This window comes from Pseudophryne corroboree, chromosome 5, assembly GCF_028390025.1.
Source record: "Pseudophryne corroboree isolate aPseCor3 chromosome 5, aPseCor3.hap2, whole genome shotgun sequence".
Taxonomy (NCBI): domain Eukaryota; kingdom Metazoa; phylum Chordata; class Amphibia; order Anura; family Myobatrachidae; genus Pseudophryne; species Pseudophryne corroboree.
The window spans coordinates 164,579,912-164,598,416 of record NC_086448.1 but is presented as its reverse complement, the minus strand read 5'-3'; the positions used below and the strand labels follow the sequence as shown (position 1 = coordinate 164,598,416).

At 48.9% G+C, this 18,505-nt stretch overlaps 1 protein-coding gene across 2 annotated transcripts in view; it reads left to right on the top strand.

The window, feature by feature from the left end:
* The first annotated feature begins 5,433 nt into the window (after positions 1-5,433).
* PRKAG2 (protein kinase AMP-activated non-catalytic subunit gamma 2) overlaps positions 5,434-18,505 on the top strand; it is a 656,600-nt gene continuing 643,528 nt past the window's right edge. The window contains exon 1 of one of the 2 annotated variants that reach the window (XM_063921848.1): positions 5,434-5,879. In XM_063921848.1, the coding sequence (XP_063777918.1) occupies positions 5,787-5,879 (93 nt within the window). In that variant the 5' untranslated portion in view covers positions 5,434-5,786. The remainder of the gene's footprint in view (positions 5,880-18,505) is intronic. The other variant, XM_063921849.1, reaches the window with a different exon arrangement.

Here is an 18,505-nt window from a genome sequence, read left to right as displayed (position 1 = left end):
CAGGCTGTACCTGTGATCGTCCCTCTGGAGCTGATGTCCAGTAGCCAAGAAGCCAATCCATCCTGCACGCAGGTGAGTTCACTTCTTCTCCCCTAAGTCCCTCGTTGCAGTGATCCTGTTGCCAGCAGGACTCACTGTAAAATAAAAAACCTAAGCTAAACTTTCTCTAAGCAGCTCTTTATGAGAGCCACCTAGATTGCACCCTTCTCGGCCGGGCACAAAAATCTAACTGGCTTGGAGGAGGGTCATAGGGGGAGGAGCCAGTGCACACCACCTGATCCTAAAGCTTTACTTTTTGTGCCCTGTCTCCTGCGGAGCCGCTATTCCCCATGGTCCTTTCAGGAACCCCAGCATCCACTAGGACGATAGAGAAACTACGGTAGTTTTTTCACTCCCACATAATACCCATCTTTGTGGTACTTGTAGTATCAGAAATATGTAACAACTCCTTCATTGCCCTTAACGTGTGGCCCTAATGAGGAATACGTTTGTTTATTCACCGTCGACACTGGATTCAGTGTCCGTGTCTGTGTCTGTGTCGACCGACTAAGGTAAACGGGCGTTTTAAACCCCTGACGGTGTTTTTGAGACGTCTGGACCGGTACTAATTGTTTGTCGGCCGTCTCATGTCGTCAACCGACCTTGCAGCGTGTTGACATTATCACGTAATTCCCTAAATAAGCCATCCATTCCGGTGTCGACTCCCTAGAGAGTGACATCACCATTACAGGCAATTGCTCCGCCTCCTCACCAACATCGTCCTCATACATGTCGACACACACGTACCGACACACAGCACACACACAGGGAATGCTCTGATAGAGGACAGGACCCACTAGCCCTTTGGAGAGACAGAGGGAGAGTTTGCCAGCACACACCAAAAACGCTATAATTATATAGGGACAACCTTATATAAGTGTTTTCCCTTATAGCATCTTTATATATATTTCTAACGCCAAATTAATGCCCCCCCTCTCTGTTTTAACCCTGTTTCTGTAGTGCAGTGCAGGGGAGAGCCTGGGAGCCTTCCCTCCAGCCTTTCTGTGAGGGAAAATGGCGCTGTGTGCTGAGGAGATAGGCCCCGCCCCTTTTTCGGCGGGCTCGTCTCCCGCTCTTTAACGGATTCTGGCAGGGGTTAAATATCTCCATATAGCCCCCGGAGGCTATATGTGAGGTATTTTTTGCCAAAAAATAGGTTTACATTGCTTCCCAGGGCGCCCCCCCCCAGCGCCCTGCACCCTCAGTGACTGCCGTGTGAAGTGTGCTGAGAGCAATGGCGCACAGCTGCAGTGCTGTGCGCTACCTTAAGAAGACTGAGGAGTCTTCTGCCGCCGATTCTGGACCTTCTTCTCTTTTCAGCATCTGCAAGGGGGCCGGCGGCGAGGCTCCGGTGACCATCCAGGCTGTACCTGTGATCGTCCCTCTGGAGCTAATGTCCAGTAGCCAAAGAAGCCAATCCATCCTGCACGCAGGTGAGTTCACTTCTTCTCCCCTAAGTCCCTCGTTGCAGTGATCCTGTTGCCAGCAGGACTCACTGTAAAATAAAAAACCTAAGCTAAACTTTTCTAAGCAGCTCTTTAGGAGAGCCACCTAGATTGCACCCTTCTCGGACGGGCACAAAAACCTAACTGAGGCTTGGAGGAGGGTCATAGGGGGAGGAGCCAGTGCACACCACCTGATCCTAAAGCTTAACTTTTGTGCCCTGTCTCCTGCGGAGCCGCTATTCCCCATGGTCCTTTCAGGAACCCCAGCATCCACTAGGACGATAGAGAAATAGAAGATTCAGTACAATGGGAATAATTTGCTTTGTTTTTATTTGATAGGAATTTGTCCATGTTACTCTAGTAAGCATAAAATACAGTTATTAAATATCCTACACAACGAAAGTCCTATCTCTTCTGAAACACTAGAAATAAAATTATCTTAAATACAGAGTTAAAAAAAATGTTTTCCCAACAAAGACAATGCAGCACAGAAATACTGACACTTGTTCTAGTGACTAAGATAAAATCACCTCTTGTCATGATGGGGTGGAGATCACTTTTATATTCCTCCGCTATAAGTATCATTTGCGCCAAATACAGTCACTCATCTCTGCATTTTCACAACCCCACTAATCAATGTTCTCTCTGTACAAAATGTTTCACTGTATGAACTGATCTTTTAGGATTTACCTTAGAAGAAATGTCGTACAACTTTCCCATACCCAATGGCATGTGCTTTTCTTTTCATTATAATAATTATATTTGTATTGTGATTTGTAGTATGTTTACTGTGCTGTTGCCTAGACATAGGTAGGAATTTGCTGGGCTCCTGCCAAGCTCATTGAGGATGTTTGTTTCCTGTGTAATGTATTCTGGATTATGGCATATAATTATTATTGTTTTTTTACTTTTGGTCATTTATCCATTTTCCATTATATTTCTACCTTACTTTTTTTAAAATAACTTTACTGTAATAATCCACGTATCTGCCTGGATGACATTATATGTATCTAGCAGTCTTTCTGTAATATATTATGCTGTTATGTTGCCTATTAGCCTTCCTTCAAAGGCTACAGTCAACCAGAAATACAACTTAATGCCATTCCAGTACTTATTGTGCAGGAACTTCATGCCATGACTTCCCTGACTTCGGGCCTAATTCAGATTGGATCGCAAAACCGCGATCCAACTGCAAAAATTGCTAAAAGGACGCGGGAGCATGCGCAGCGCCCATCCTGCACATGTGCCCGCACTTTCTGCGGGGGCTGCAGAAAATGCAAACACCTCTGCCTGATTGCATTTGCGGGGCGGGGGTGGCAACTCTCCGTTTCCTAGGCGGAGGCGGCGATGTGGAAACGGGGAGCGTGATCGCAGCGGCTGTGTGATGTCACACGCAGCCACCGCGATCAGAAATATGGTGGCGGGCTTCCTATGGGCGCAGCCAAGCTGTGCCGGCAGGAGGCAACATACATTTCTATGATGAAGCAGAAATTGCGAGTAAATTGCAATTCCTGCTTCATCAAGGAAGGGGGGAGGGGCGGCGGTCAGCATGCTGGGCGTCCTTGTCCTGCGATGGGTGGACCCCGGCATGCATTCAGAAGGATTCCAAATTCTGCTAATTAGCAGAATTTGCAATCCTTACTGAATTAAACCCTAGTTCATCCATTGTCAATCACTGCTATGGAAGTGACGAATTTCAGTGTGACTACGCAAGATTCATAGAGGTCAATTAAGTGTGAGTTGGGTCCTCACGTTCTCACAGCAAACTCGTACTGCGAATAACATTTTCAATTCAATTCCAAACTTGCATCGATTTTCTAGATAAAATTCACGTCTTTAAGTGCGCATCGCTCTGAGCAGGTGAAAAATGAGGGAAAATCTTTGTTTCTGAGGTAAAAATATCGGGACATCATGCAGAACCTTTAGGTACACCCGTCCTTATGTATAACCATGCACTTGAAGGTGTTTAAAAATAGCAAAGTTTGGCCAAAGACACGTCAGTTTTCAGGTACATTTCTCTAAAAAGCTCAATAATGGGTTAAATGATGTGGGACAGCCACGTGGAGGTATTGTATTGATGGGAGAGCGGTTCTAAACGGTATCTGGTCGAATGGTCGACATACTTGACGTCACCACCACAATGTTCACTCGGACATCCTCAAACTGTCGACAGGAACAGATTGTCAGATGTGGAATGTCAAAATTCTAAGGATGATGACAGTTAGGGTTAGACACTACCGGGAGGGTTAGGCTGCGGTGGGAGTTTAGGGTTAGACACTACTACTGTGTGGAATGGATGTAATGTGTTATGGGCACTACTACTGTGCAGGCTTGCCTACCTTTTGGCTGCTCCCTATGGGAGGGAGCAGCCAGATCACACAGGAGGGGGCATGGAGGGGGCAGTACGGGGTCGTGTTAACGCATTTGCGGCATCATAACCCCAACCCTGCTTTAAAATGGCCTCATTACCTGTGCGACGGGAAGCTGCAGTGAACGGCATGCGGGAGACTTGCCTTCTCTCCCGGAAAGGCCGGAAGGCTCCCAAAATGCAGGTGGCACTCCCGGCTTTTCCGGGAGAGTAGGCAAGTACTGGGAGGGTGTAATGTGTAAGGGGCACTACTACTGTGTGTGATGTGTGTAAGGGGCAACTCAATGTCTCACACTCTGCTTCTCCCCTGCATCACTATCTCCCCATCACCCTCTCGCTCCTGTCACGCTCTGCCTCTCCAAGGCATCACCTTCTCCACGTCATTCTAATATATGACATAGCATTCCCATTGAGGACATGCTCCTTGTTGCAAGACCACGCCAATTTTTCCAGGAGTGTGTGCGCCAAGTAACACCTTACCATAGACAGGGGAGGGGTGTAGATGCACATAAAATACCATTCTATTTTTGTGCTTAACTATTTCTTATACTTCCTGGGTTTAGTAATGTTCCTCTGATTTTAAAGTTTTATTTGGGTTTATATGGGTGCAAATGCCCCTATGGGATCTTATGCGGGACAAAAGAAATGCAGTTATAAAAGGGACACTGACTACAGAGCCTGTGACCTTCAGTCGTCATGTGCCTTCCGCTCGAGCCCAGGCCAGAAATATGAGCAGAGACCGCCTGCTCCATAAACACTGTATACACTCAGCCGGCGCTGAGCGGGTTAAGCGTGATAAGCAGTGACATTAAAAACAATTCTGACAGCGCATGTATCATAGTAGCGTGTTCTCCCCTCCAGCGCCACCTACCGCTGACAGCGCCGCTCTGCTGCACCCACCTCTGCAAAGGTTTGCAGAAATCATTGCGCAACTGGTGATTCCGCTGTAGAAAATACGATACGCAGCCTGCAGATGTGCCTGCTGTATACACATCTAGCACACGTGCGCAAATACAGGGACTATCACTATGCCAAACCAACCCATAGCAGCGTGCGTAACTGCGTATACCCTTATGGCGTTATCAAAGTAATGTGTGCTGCCATTGCACATTAACCACATATATTAGCAATAGCTGAGCAACAGCCCATGTTCCACGTTACCTGCTCTTTCTGGGAAGTCTGCAAAGGCAAGAAATGAGACTGGGTGTTTATGGAAAGCATTTGGACACGCAGCTCAATTAAATTGTCCTTTACACCTCATCATCACCCAGATTGTACTTCTCAACAGGGATCTAGTATCGTGCACATTGCAATAACTGGCAGTGATCGCATATTTAAATTCTCTGATTGCAAGAGAAGCGAATAGGGTTAAAAGGCAGAGCTGAGGGTCAGTGGCAGCTGCCTGGGATGCTGGAGGCTGGAAATGACCAGCAATAGACTGAGATCACACAGCAGCCTGCAATGCACATATAGAGATATGAAACTTGCATTGACTTCCTGTTTGTCTGGCTCCTGACTGCCTGAAATGTAGGAAACGTGCTGGCACCACCCCTCAGTGAGGGGACGGATTTGCACTGGGCTGCTGCTGTGCTGCTGATCTGCACAAACTGTAAGTGACAGTCCTGAGCTGATTACTGCCTGCAGCTGCTGCTGATCCCCCAGGGCAGCAGCTTAGTCTCCAAACTCTTCTCTTGGGGTGAGGTGGTGCAGCAGCTACTTCCACTGAGGGGGTGTGAGGCTGGCTGGTGTGCATTCTCCAGCATGGAGAGGATGGGAGCTGCGTGCTGCTGCTGGATGAGCTCCAACTAGTCACCTGGACTCCCAAGCTCTGCTCTTGCAATTGACAGGACTCTGTCCCCCAGCACTGGAGGAAAATCTGCCCAGGTGTCAGGAGCAGACAAGTTTGCAAAGGTTCTTGGAAGACGGTTCAGAGAATGGGAAGCACAGCCATGGATACCAAGAAAAAGAAAGAGCTTCCCAAGAAGAGCAGCAGCCAGAAGAGGAGGATGCTGAGGGTCCATATACCTGTAAGTTGTGCTCCTGTGTGTGTACTGTGCATGTGTTGTGGTGCAGCTGTTGCACACCTGGCGCCTCCTGTCCTGCAGGCTTCCTCCGCAGGTGGCCATAGGTCCTATAACAACTGGATGCTTGTTGTCAGTGTGTGTTTGTGATGAGAATTCAGGAACCCACGTGTTCTGCATATTATGACTCATAGCAGTTAGCTGAGGGTTTGTGTTGCAACAGCATACCTCCAAACATGACCCTCCAGGAGGGACAAAATGTTCTGCTCTTGGACTTTCCTCTTAATTTATGATTGTCGGCACCTGTGTTGAACAGGTTAATGGATAAGAAAGGTGTTTCACCATAGGTGATGGCAATCATACATTAAGTGGTAAGTCCAGGAGCAGGACATTCTGTCCCTCCTGTCATGTTGGGTAGTATGCAACAGTGGTTTTCTGGGGGTGGGGTATGTGTGACCACCAGTCAGCATATCGACGCCGGTATCCCGGCAGTGGAATTCCAGCAGGGGGGGGGGGGACCGAGCGCAACAAGCCCCTTGCGGGCCCGGTGGCGACTTGCGAGTGGGATTAGTACCTGTTGGTCGGCATGCCGACCGTCGGGATTGTGAGGGGGCTGGATGTAGGGGGAGATATTGTGACCGGTGGTCACATAATAACTACATCCCTTTTTCTGGGATGGTGCAAAATATTGTGGGTTTATTATGTTACATAGTATTACAGTGGTGTTGCACATTAATGATACATGTAAATGAGATTTGGGAGAAAGAAACTACAGTGTATATGGAACACATGTGTGATGTTGCTGTATTTATTCTGTGATGAAAAGGTTTATAGCTATTCTGTTCTGCAATTTTGGATTAACCGTAATACTATATTTGTTGATTTCTGCAGTGGGGTACTCTAGGATTCCACAGGGAATACATCGAGGTGTAGAGTTGGATCTTGTTCCGAGGCACCAACAAGCTAAAGCTTTGACTGTTCCCAGGATGCATAACCCCGCCTCCTCTATATCCCCACCTCCAGGCACTGGAGCTCAGTTTGTAAGTTGGTGCCTGCAGTGCAGGTCACTAACAGGTGGGACTGCGCTAGGCAGCCCTGAAAAGAGCTTTTTTATGAAGCCTTCAAGGGCAGCAGCACTATTTGTCATGCTGACATTCTGTGCTGCTGCTCCATCACCTCCGCATCCGCGCTGCATACTCCCGCGGCCGGGTTCCCGGGAACTTGCAGTAGAGGCGCACCAGTCATCAGGCACACCACCGCTGACGCTCTCCAGGATCGCGTGGCTGCACATCAGGGCGGAAGTAAGAGGGTCCCCCAGGTGGGACCCGCTGGTTAATCGCGGTCCCAGGAGACGGACCACGCCACTGGCGTGGACATTGTACTGCACAGGAACCCCACTATATTCACCAGGGCAAGGGAGCACAGGTCGGATTTACTAAAATCCATTTCTTATAGGCTCCACAGTACCCAGTGGTGAGGACCAGCATAGGGGATAAAGTGCTGACCTGTAGCCCCTCCCCCAGCTCCGGGCGCCATCTACTGCTGGTGTTCCCGCCCTGGAGCTGCATTTCACTCTCCCTCACTCCCTGACAGAGATTTTGGCGCCATCTTCATTACTAGCTGGGCTGATCTCCGGAACTGCAGGGCACTGTCTCCTCTGTAAAGCCGCCTGTGTCATCAGTGCTGTGCACTTACAGGCACTTAATTATTCTAAATGTCATTTTAGACAGTGTTAGTTAAGAACAAGTGTACTGCTATCTGAATTTTTAGTACAAGTATTCTGTGATATACATCCAGTATCTACTGTGCATTGTTATATCTATACTCAAACATATTTATATGTAAATGTACTAATCCAGTGCAGTTGTATTGTTTACATGTAACAACTTCTGTGACTGTGTGTGGCTGTAGCTGATGTGTAGGATTCCATTATCCTGTATCACATATTGCTGTCACTATATTCTGCACCCTGAGGGGCTAGGTGCGTCAGGGTCCTATATATACATATATATATATATATATATATATATATATAGTGTTACACAATATACAGTTTAGCATTTTTACTGTGTGTTTCAGTCATCTCATACCGCTGTAGGGGGACATTTACTAAGCAGTGATAAGAGCGGAGAAGTGAGCCAGTGGAGAAGTTGCCCCATCAACCAATCAGCAGCTCTGTATAATTTTATAGTATGTAAATTATAGATGTTACTTCAGTGCTGATTGGTTGCCATGGGCAACTTCTCCACTGGCTCACTTCTCCGCTCTTATCACTGCTTAGTAAATGCCCCCCTAAATCCTCTGTTTTGTGTCCTGTGTTTACTGTCACATAACATAGGGGGTTTTTGCAGGTATTGTGTTTGACTGACTATATTGTACTGTTATGTCCTAAGGCTACATTCCTTGTACTGTCTGCAACACAGGGCGCGAAAATCCGCGGACGCTTCTGCATCCTGCAGTACTGGCACCATGGATTTACCTGAGGGGGAAGTTTTAGCTGATGGTTCAGGTGCTGAGTGCCATACAGACAGTCAACCTGCAGCACCTGTGGCCAATCAGGACCCACCTTGGGCAGTGTTCTCAAGTATGCGGAGTACACTTTTGACACATCTTACGCCCCCTGTGGGACCTCCAGTGCCATTGCAGCCACATATTGTCCCTGATGTTAATCCGCCCTGGGCGGATACTCTGTCTACCCAATTACAACAATGAAATCAATCCTTGGTTAGACAAAAGTCTACCCCACAAGCCAAGGGGTATTCTTAAACGGGCCATTTCTTCCTCACAAACCACTAATATTTCAGATAATTCTTCCGTTGAGGATGGGGAATATACTGATCTGTCAGACACTGATACAGTTGCTTCTGATGAGGAATCTACAACCCAGGTTGATGTTCCTGACCTAGTGGAGGCTATTAAGCTAATTCTTCAAATAGATGATGACATTGAGCCTACTACTGCGTCTAAGAAACCTGATAAGTTCAAATGTCAGAAGGTTGCTAAAGTAGTCTTACCATATTCTGACCACTTAATTGACATACGTCAGGAATCCTGGTAGTCTCCAAGAAATAAATTTTCCTGTCTAAAAAGATGCTAGCTCGTTATCCTATCCCTGCGGAGTTGAATAACAAGTGGGAAACTCCACCGCTGGTGGACTCTCATATCTCCTGTCTTGTGGTGTCATCTACTCTGCCTGTCACCACTGTCACCTCACTGAAGGAACCGTTGGATAAGCATGTGGAGGGATGCTTGAAGTCTATTTACTCCCTTACTGGTGCGGTACATAGACCCACTATGGCAGCCTCCTGGGTTACGAAAGAAATCGAAGCATGGGTTCAGGCAATTGAGGATGAGCTGCCTCAGGATTTTTCTTACACTGCCAGACAATATCTGTCGTATATTACCACAGCCTCCCATTATATTCAGGAGGCGGCCTCTGATGCAGGTGTAATGGTGGCCAAGGCTTCTACTGTGTCTATCCTTGCTTGTCGAATTATGTGGTTGAGGTCCTGGAAGGTGGACCTGGACTCCAAAAAGACCTTTTAAGGGAGACATCCTATTTGGGAAGGATTTGAACAAGATTGTAACTGACTTGGCTACTGCCAAGATTGCGTGTCTCCCAAATACTAATCCTTCTGTTCCTTCTGTACCACCATTCGTTCCTTTTGACCTCCTGGGAAGGCAAAGGGTCAGGTGTATCCGCGACAGGCTCGTGCTTCTAAAACCACTAAGCCTAAATCAAAACAATCCTGGGCCGCACGTCAGCCTGCTTCCAAACAAGATAAGCCTGCTGCATGACGGGGCGGGCCTTCACCTGGGGGACCCCAGGGCGGGAGGCCGATCCCAGGCCTGGTTAAAGACCACTACGGACGCCTGGGTGCGGGAAGTTGCCTCTCATGGGATCTCCTTCAAGAGACGTCCCCCTCGCCAGTTTTGCACAACGGTTATCCCTGCAGATCCGTTAAAAGTGCAAGCTCTACACTTAGTTGTACAATCCCTCCTGGATACAGGCGTGGTAGTGCCGTTAACTCTGTCTCAGAGAGGCAGGGGATACTATTCGACCCTGTTTCTAGTTCCGAAGCCATATGAGTCTTTCTGGCATATACTCAACCTCAGATCATTGAACAAGTTTGTGAGAGTACCCAAATTCTGTATGGAAACTCTGCGCTTTGTAATGCTGGCCATGGAACCCGAAGACTATATGGTATCCCTGGACATACAGGATGCTTACCTGCACATACCTATTGCCATGTCGCATCAGCAATATCTGCGGTTTGCTATTGGCAACCTACATTATCAATTCCAGGCACTGCCGTTTGGATTGGCCACGGTCCCTCGGATCTTCACCAAGGTTATGGCCGTGATGACGGCTCTTCTCCACCGTCAGGGAATCAGGATCCTGCCGTATCTGGACGACTTGCTGATCCTGGCGAACTCCCAAGAGGTTCTACTCAGTCATCTGGAACTGACGGTCCAATTCCTACAAGCCCACAGGTGGCTCATCAACTGGAAAAAGTCCTCGCTGGTTCCTGCTCAGAGCGTGGTGCACCTGGGGGCACTACTGGACACACACAGCCAACGATTGTTTTTGTCTCCAGAGAAAGTCCTGAAAGTTCAGGACAGGATCAGATATTTCCTCTCTCTCCCATGGTGTCGACTTTCGACATGGTAGTGTATGTTCAATTTCATTCCTGCCCTCTGCAGAGGTTAATCTTTTCCAAGTGGGACGGCCTGCCTCATTGGATCAGGTCTCAAATGATCTCCTTAACTCCGGAGGTTCATCTGTCACTGAATGGGTGACTACAGGACCAGCAGTTGAGCAGGGGCTGTCCCTTCTGGATCTCCAACTGGGTCGTTCTGACAACGGATGCCAGTCTGCGGGGTTGGGGCGCGGTGTTGGAGCAACACTCTCTCCAGGGTCGGTGGACCAGGGAGGAGTCTCTCCTCCCGATAAACATTCTGGAAGTGTGGGCGGTGTTCAATGCGTTGACACTGGCCCTGCCTCTAGTACAGAACAGGTCTGTTCAAGTACAATCAAACAACGCCACCACGGTGGCGTACATAAATCATCAAGGCGGCACTCGAAGCTGCATGGCAATGCTGGAAATATCAAAAATCCTCCGTTGGTGTTCCACCCATCTGTCAGCAATATCGGCAGTGTTCATCCCCGGAGTCCTCAACTGGGAACTGAATTCCCCAGTCGTCAGGACGTTCACACCAGAGAGTGGACTCTTCATCCGAAAGTCTTTCAACTTCTAGTGGACAAGTGGGGCATACCAGACGTAGGCCTGATGGCGTCTCGACACACGGGACAAGGGATCCTCAAACAGCATTCATGGACGCACTGGCAATTCCATGGAACTTTCAGCTGCCATACTTGTTCCCTCCAGTGTCACGCCTGCCCAGGGTGTTTCGGAAGTTCGAGCAAGAAAGAAGAATACTACTTCTCATTGCTCCAGCGTGGCCCAGATGGCATTTGTTCTCAGACCTGCAGGGTCTGTCGATAGAGAGTCCTCTTCTACTTCCTCAACGCCCAGACCTCCTCGTTCAGGGCCCTTGTGTCTATCCAGACCTGGCCAGACAGGATTTGATGGCGTGGCTCTTGAAGCTTCACTCCTGAGGGCCAAGGGATTCTCTGAGGCGGTTATTCAAACTATGTTGAAGGCCCGCAAACCGGCTTCAGCACGGATTTATTACAGGGTCTGGAATTCTTACTTCACATGGTGTGATGCTAAGAATTATGATGCCTATTTGTTCAGAACTTCTAGGCTTTTGGCTTTTCTGCAACAAGGCCTAGATTTAGGCCTTCGTCTGGCCTCTCTCAAGGTTCATATATCTGCCTTGTTGTTGTGTGGTTTCAGAGGAAAATTGCATCTATTCCTGATGTTCATTCTTTCACTCAGGGTGTTTAACGGATTCAGCCTCCCTATGTTGCTCCATGGGATCTGTCTGTTATCTTAAAGGTCCTGCAAAAGTCTCCATCTGAACCTCTTGAGTCTGTGGATCTTAAATGTCTTACACTTAAGGTCGTGTTTTTACTGGCAATTGCCTCTGCTAGGAGGGTGTCGGACTTAAGCGCTTTGTCCGGTCGTCCACCCCTTTCTGATTTTTCACCGTGACCGGGCAGTTCTTCGAACTCACCCTGGTTATCTACCTAAGGTGGTATCATCTTTTCATCTTAACCAAGAGATTGTGGTTCCGGCCTTTATCGCTTCTGGTTTGTTCTCCAAAGAGCGATCTTTGGATGTGGTATGGGCTCTCTGTATTTACATAGAGGACTGCCACCCACAGGAGGTCAGATACCCTTTTTGTACTTTTTGGTTGTCACAAACTTGGCTGGCCTGCAAATAAGCAAACCTTGGCCAGATGGATTAGAATGCTGATTGCACAAGCCTATGCGCAGGCTGGTCTCCCAGCTCCTGCTGCTATCAAAGCCCATTCTACTCAGTCTGTTGGCCGAGTCGCGTTAGCTGAACAATTGTGCAAGGCGGCTACGTGGTACTCAGGTTCTATGCCTTTGATACTTCCATCTCCCATGATGCTTCCTTTGGACGCCGGGTTCTCGTGCCCGCTACGGTGCGTCCCCACCCATTAGGAACTGCTTTAGGACTTCCCCAATGTATTCCCTGTGGAATCCCAGTGTACGCCACTGCAGAAAAGGAGATTTATGGTAGACTTACCATGGTTAAATCTCTGTCTACGAGGTACACTGGATTCCACAGGGCACCCAGCCTAACGCACTTAGCTTCTTTGGGTTTATATGGCATTAGCTGCTAGTCCCTTCTCCTGTCATGAGAATGTGGTTCGATGTGACTAACATCTACCGTCTCTTTTACCTGCTACTGCATTGGACTGGTTAACGAAACTGAGCTCCAGTGCCTGGAGGCGGGGTTATAGAGGAGGCGGTGCAATGCATCCTGGGAACAGTCAAAGCTTTAGCCTGTTGGTGCCTCGGATCAAGATCCAACTCTACACCCTGATGTATTCCCTGTGGAATCCAGTGTACCTTGCAGAAAGAGATTTAACCATTGTAAGTCTACCATAAATCTCCTTATTTTCATCATCATGTACATAGGACAAATAATCGTCATTTACATACATCAGGCGTATAGGCTAATCACTATTTTCATGTGCGGCTATTGAATGTAACCTAATAAAACCTTAAGGACTCCTTAGCCATTGGCTTTTTTTCTCTTTTTCTACAGTTTAAAAATGTTAGTATGAAATGCATGTTCAATGTTTGTTACTAGTGTGTGTGGTGCTCAGTGTAGGATTCCTCATTCCGTTTACCAGCAGTAAACACACAAACAGAAGGAGCATTCCAAAGAAAAAACAAATGAAGTACTATTAAAACACCAGTGGGTATAGCATTCCTCCCAACTGTCCGGATTCCTGGTTGGGAGAGCCAGTGATCACCGCTGCCCTGCCCTGCAAAGCAGCCAGTGATCGCTGAATAGATGGGCATCTATCAGTGCAGGGAGGTGAGCTGGGGGCTGCCCAGAGCTGCTCGGAGTGCTGGGCACGCCCCCAAAATGATGAAAGCAGTGGTTGGATGGTGAGGCTCCACCCCTCCACATTAGGCCCCACCCCCTATCCAGCTGTGGGCGCACCAGGTCCCAACTTAATGCCTCCATGAAGATGAGAAATAGGGGTATAATATAGTCAAGGCTGGCTCTACTATATTAAGCAGCTTTAGGTTGATGCCTAGCAGTAGCGGATCTTGCCACGGGCAAGCAGGACTTTTGCCCGGTGCGCCGCCTTCCGGAGGGCGCTGGCGCCATCCGGAGGGCGCCGCACCATGGCAAGATCCGCCACTGCTGTGCCCTCCGCTGCCCGCTGTGTCCCCCGGCTCTGCGGCTGTGGTCCCGGCTGTGGTCCCCTGTGAAGGGAACTAGACGTGTAGCGTCTAGTTTCCCTTTGTGGAGAGGACCTTTTGCTGTGCGGTGCGCGATGACGTCATCGCGCACCGCTCAGCATTTAAGCGGCGCTTCTACTGTACAGGGGGCGTAACTGGTCACACCCCCTGTATTAAGCCACGCCCCCATTCCCTGCCCGGGGCGCCGAGGGCCCCCAAACCGGCCCTGATGCCTAGGGGCGCAGGCCCCTGGGGGGCACCACTGAATACGTCTAGCTAAAAACTGTAGGATGTCTCTGTATGCGACCTCCTCCTTTAACACTGCCGTAGCTGCTGCTGCAGGTCTAATCAGGTGCAGCCGCCACTATTGGGCTGTACCACAGTGTCTCAGTGCTTCCTCTGTGCTGCTGACATGTGTAACATCAACTCATGTGAAGGCACATAGGAGGCAGATGTAACTATGGCTCCCAAGAGGTGCCCCCGCGCTACTTCTCATAGCCTTGATGAACCTCATCCAGGCCCTTGGAACCTGACTCTCCAGCAGCAAGCATCACCTGACTACATGTATGTACCCAGCAGAGTCGCTGTAATGCTGCTGCCACCTGTAAGGGGAACCATGCCAATTACCAAGGAAAACAAGGACACAACTTTTAGGTTAGTAACCTATGGGGGGTTTTGTAGGACCACAGACAGTGCAGCTCTTCTAGCCCAATGGGCGGTTTGCAGTTGCAAACAACATAATAGGGTAAACTCAGGCACTGGGGCACAATACAGTACAGATCGTGAGGGGGGTCAGTAATGAACTTACAAATGAGGGGATGGAACACAATAAGGAGCATACAGATATATGTGTATACACATATAATTAAATATCCCCACCAGACCCCATATGCAGATGCAGCGTATGAAAATTGCCTCAGTGTCCTGTACAATTCATAACATGCCAGCTAGTATGTATACATAGGCAGAAAGAATGGTCATCACTCAAACATTTGAAAGTATATTGTGAACAAGTGACTTTGTTTATAATATATTTCTCTAACGTCCTAGAGGATGCTAGGACTCCGTAAGGACCATGGGGATAGACGGGCTCCGCAGGAGACATGGGCACTTTCAGAAAGACTTTGACTCTGGGTGTGCACTGGCTCCTCCCTCTATGCCCCTCCTCCAGACCTAAGTTTGATACTGTGCCCAGTGGAGACTGGGTGCATTTCAGGAGCTCTCCTGAGTTTCCTGTAAGAAAGCATTTTTGTTAGGTTTTTTATTTTCAGGGAGCCTGCTGGCAACAGACTCCCTGCATCGAGGGACTAAGGAGAGAGAAACAGACCCACTTCTCTGAGTTCAGGGCTCTGTTTCTTAGGCTACTGGACACCATTAGCTCCAGAGGGATCGGTACGCAGGTCTAACCCTCGCCGTCCGTCCCAGAGCCGCGCCGCCGTCCTCCTCGCAGAGCCGGAAGAAAGAAGCCGGGTGAGTATGTGAGGAAAAGACCAATCTGAGGCGGCAGAAGACACTTGGATCTTCACTCAGGTAACGCACAGCACTGCAGCTGTGCGCCATTGTTCCCCTTCACCTCACACTCTCCGGTCACTGTAAGGGTGCAGGGCGCAGGGGGGGGGGGGGGGGGCGCCCTGGGCAGCAATATAAACCTCTCTTATGACACAGATGTATATAGAAAAAGAGCTTCCCTGTGTATGTGTGGTGTGTCGGTACGTGTGTGTCGACATGTCTGAGGTTGAGGGCTCACCTAAGGAGGAGGGGGAGTTTATGAATGTTAGGTCTCCGTCGGCGGTGCAGACGCCGGACTGGATGGATATGTGGAATGTTTTAAGTGCAAATGTTAATTTATTGCACAAAAGGCTAGACAAAGCCGAAGCTGGGGCACAGTCAGGGAGTCAACCCCTGCCTGTCCCTGTGTCGCCGAGACCTTCGGGGTCTCAGAAGCGCCCACTATCCCAAATAGTTGACACAGATACCGACACGGATTCAGACTCCAGTGTCGATTACGATGATACAAAATTACAGCCAAAGGTGGCTAAAGGTATTTGATATATGATTATCGCAATAAAAGATGTGTTGCATATCACTGAGGAACCCCCTGTCCCTGACACGAGGGTACACATGTATAAAGGAAAGAAACCTGAGCTCTCCTTTCCCTCCTCACATGAGCTGAACGAAGTATGTAAAAAAGCGTGGGAAACTCTAGACAAAAAACTGCAGATTCCCAAAAGGATCCTAACAGCGTATCCTTTCCTGTCGCAGGACAGGATACGGTGGGAATCCTCCCCTAGTGTGGACAAGGCCTTGACGCGCTTATCAAAAAAGATAGCGCTTCCATCCCAAGATACGGCTACCCTCAAGGATCCTGCTGACCGCAAGCAGGAGGTTACCCTGAAGTCCATTTACACACATTCTGGTACGTTACTCAGACCGGCTATTGCGTCGGCCTGGGTTTGTAGTGCTGTAGCAGCATGGACAGATTCCTTATCAACGGATATTGAGACTCTTGATAAGGATACCATTTTATTGACCCTAGGGTATATAAAAGATGCGGTCTTGTATATGAGGGATGCTCAAAGAGACATTAGTTTACTGGGTTCCAGGATAAACGCTATGTCTATTTCTGCTAGGCGTGTCTTATGGACCCGACAGTGGACTGGTGATGCCGACTCCAAGAGACATATGGAGTTGTTGCCTTACAAGGGTGAGGAATTGTTTGGAGAGGGACTCTCGGACCTCGTCTCCACGGCTACGGCAGGTAAATCAAATTTTTTGCCATATATTCCCTCACAATCTAAGAAAGCGCCTCATTATCAAATGCAGTCCCTTCGTTCCAATAAAAGCAAGAGAGCACGTGGATCGTCCTTTCTTGCCAGAGGTAAGGGCAGAGGGAAAAAGCTGCATAACACAGCTAGTTCCCAGGAACAGAAGTCCTCCCTGGCCTCTGCAAAATCCACCGCATGACGCTGGGGCTCCCCTGAGGGAGTCAGCTCCTGTGGGGGCACGTCTTTGACTGTTCAGCCACGTCTGGGTCCACTCACAGGTGGATCCATGGGCAATAGAAATAGTTTCCCAGGGTTACAAGCTGGAATTCGAAGAAGTGCCTCCTCGCCGGATTTTCAAATCGGCCCTACTGAAACAACCCCTGGAATGGGAGATAGTGTTACATGCGATTCACAAATTGTGTCTTCAACAAGTGGTGGTAGAGGTTCCCCTGCTTCAAAGAGGGCAGGGGTACTACTCAACTCTGTTTGTGGTTCCGAAACCGGACGGTTCGGTCAGACCCATTTTAAATTTAAAATCCCTGAACCTTTACTTAAAACGGTTCAAGTTCAAAATGGAATCGCTCAGGGTGGTCATCGCCAGCCTAGAAGGGGGAGATTTTTGGGTATCTCTGGACATAAAGGATGCATACCTGCATGTCCCCATATATCCTTCTCATCAGGCGTACCTGAGATTTGCGGTACAGGATTGTCATTACCAATTTCAGACGTTGCCTTTTGGGCTTTCCACGGCCCCGAGAATTTTCACCAAGGTAATGGCGGAAATGATGGTGCTCCTGCGCAAGCAGGGTGTCACAATTATCCCGTACTTGGACGATCTCATAAAAGCGAGATCACGGGAGAAGTTGCTGAACAGCGTATCACTTTCACTGAATGTGTTACAGCGACACGGCTGGATTCTCAATATTCCAAAGTCGCAGCTGAATCCTACAACTCGTCTGCCCTTCTTGGGCATGATTCTGGACACAGACCAGAAAAGGGTTTTTCTTCCGACGGAAAAAGCGCAGGAACTCATGACTCTAGTCATGAACCTGTTGAAACCAAAACAAGTGTCAGTACATCATTGCACTCAAGTTCTGGGAAAGATGGTGGCAACATACGAAGCCATTCCATACGGCAGATTCCATGCAAGGACCTTCCAATGGGACCTATTGGACAAATGGTCCGGGTCGCATCTGCACCTGCATCAGCGGATCACCCTGTCCCCCAGGGCCAGAGTATCTCTCCTGTGGTGGCTAAACAGTGCTCACCTTCTAGAGGGCCGCAGGTTCGGCATTCAGGACTGGATCCTGATGACCACGGACGCGAGCCTCCGAGGTTGGGGAGCATTCACACAGGGAAGAAATTTCCAAGGACTTTGGCCAAGTCAAGAGACTTGTCTTCACATCAACATCCTGGAACTAAGGGCCATATACAACGCCCTACGTCAAGCGGAGATCTTACTTCGCAATCGGCCAGTTCTGATCCAGTCAGACAACATCACCGCAGTAGCTCATGTAAACCGCCAAGGCGGCACAAGGAGCAGAGTGGCAATGGCGGAAGCCACCAGAATTCTTCGCTGGGCGGAGAATCATGTAAGCGCTCTGTCAGCAGTGTTCAATCCGGGAGTGGACAACTGGGAAGCAGACTTCCTCAGCAGACACGATCTGCATCCGGGAGAGTGGGGACTTCATCAGGAAGTCTTCGCGCAGATTGCAAGTCGGTGGGGACTACCCCAAATAGATATGGTGGCATCCCGTCTCAACAAAAAGCTACAAAGGTATTGCGCCAGGTCAAGAGACCCTCAGGCGGTAGCTGTGGACGCCCTAGTGACACCATGGGTGTTCCAGTCGGTATATGTGTTTCCTCCTCTTCCTCTCATACCCAAGGTGTTGAGGATAATAAGAAAAAGAGGAGTGAGAACAATTCTCATTGTTCCAGATTGGCCACGAAGGACCTGGTATCCGGATCTGCAAGAAATGCTCACAGAAGATCCGTGGCCCCTTCCTCTAAGG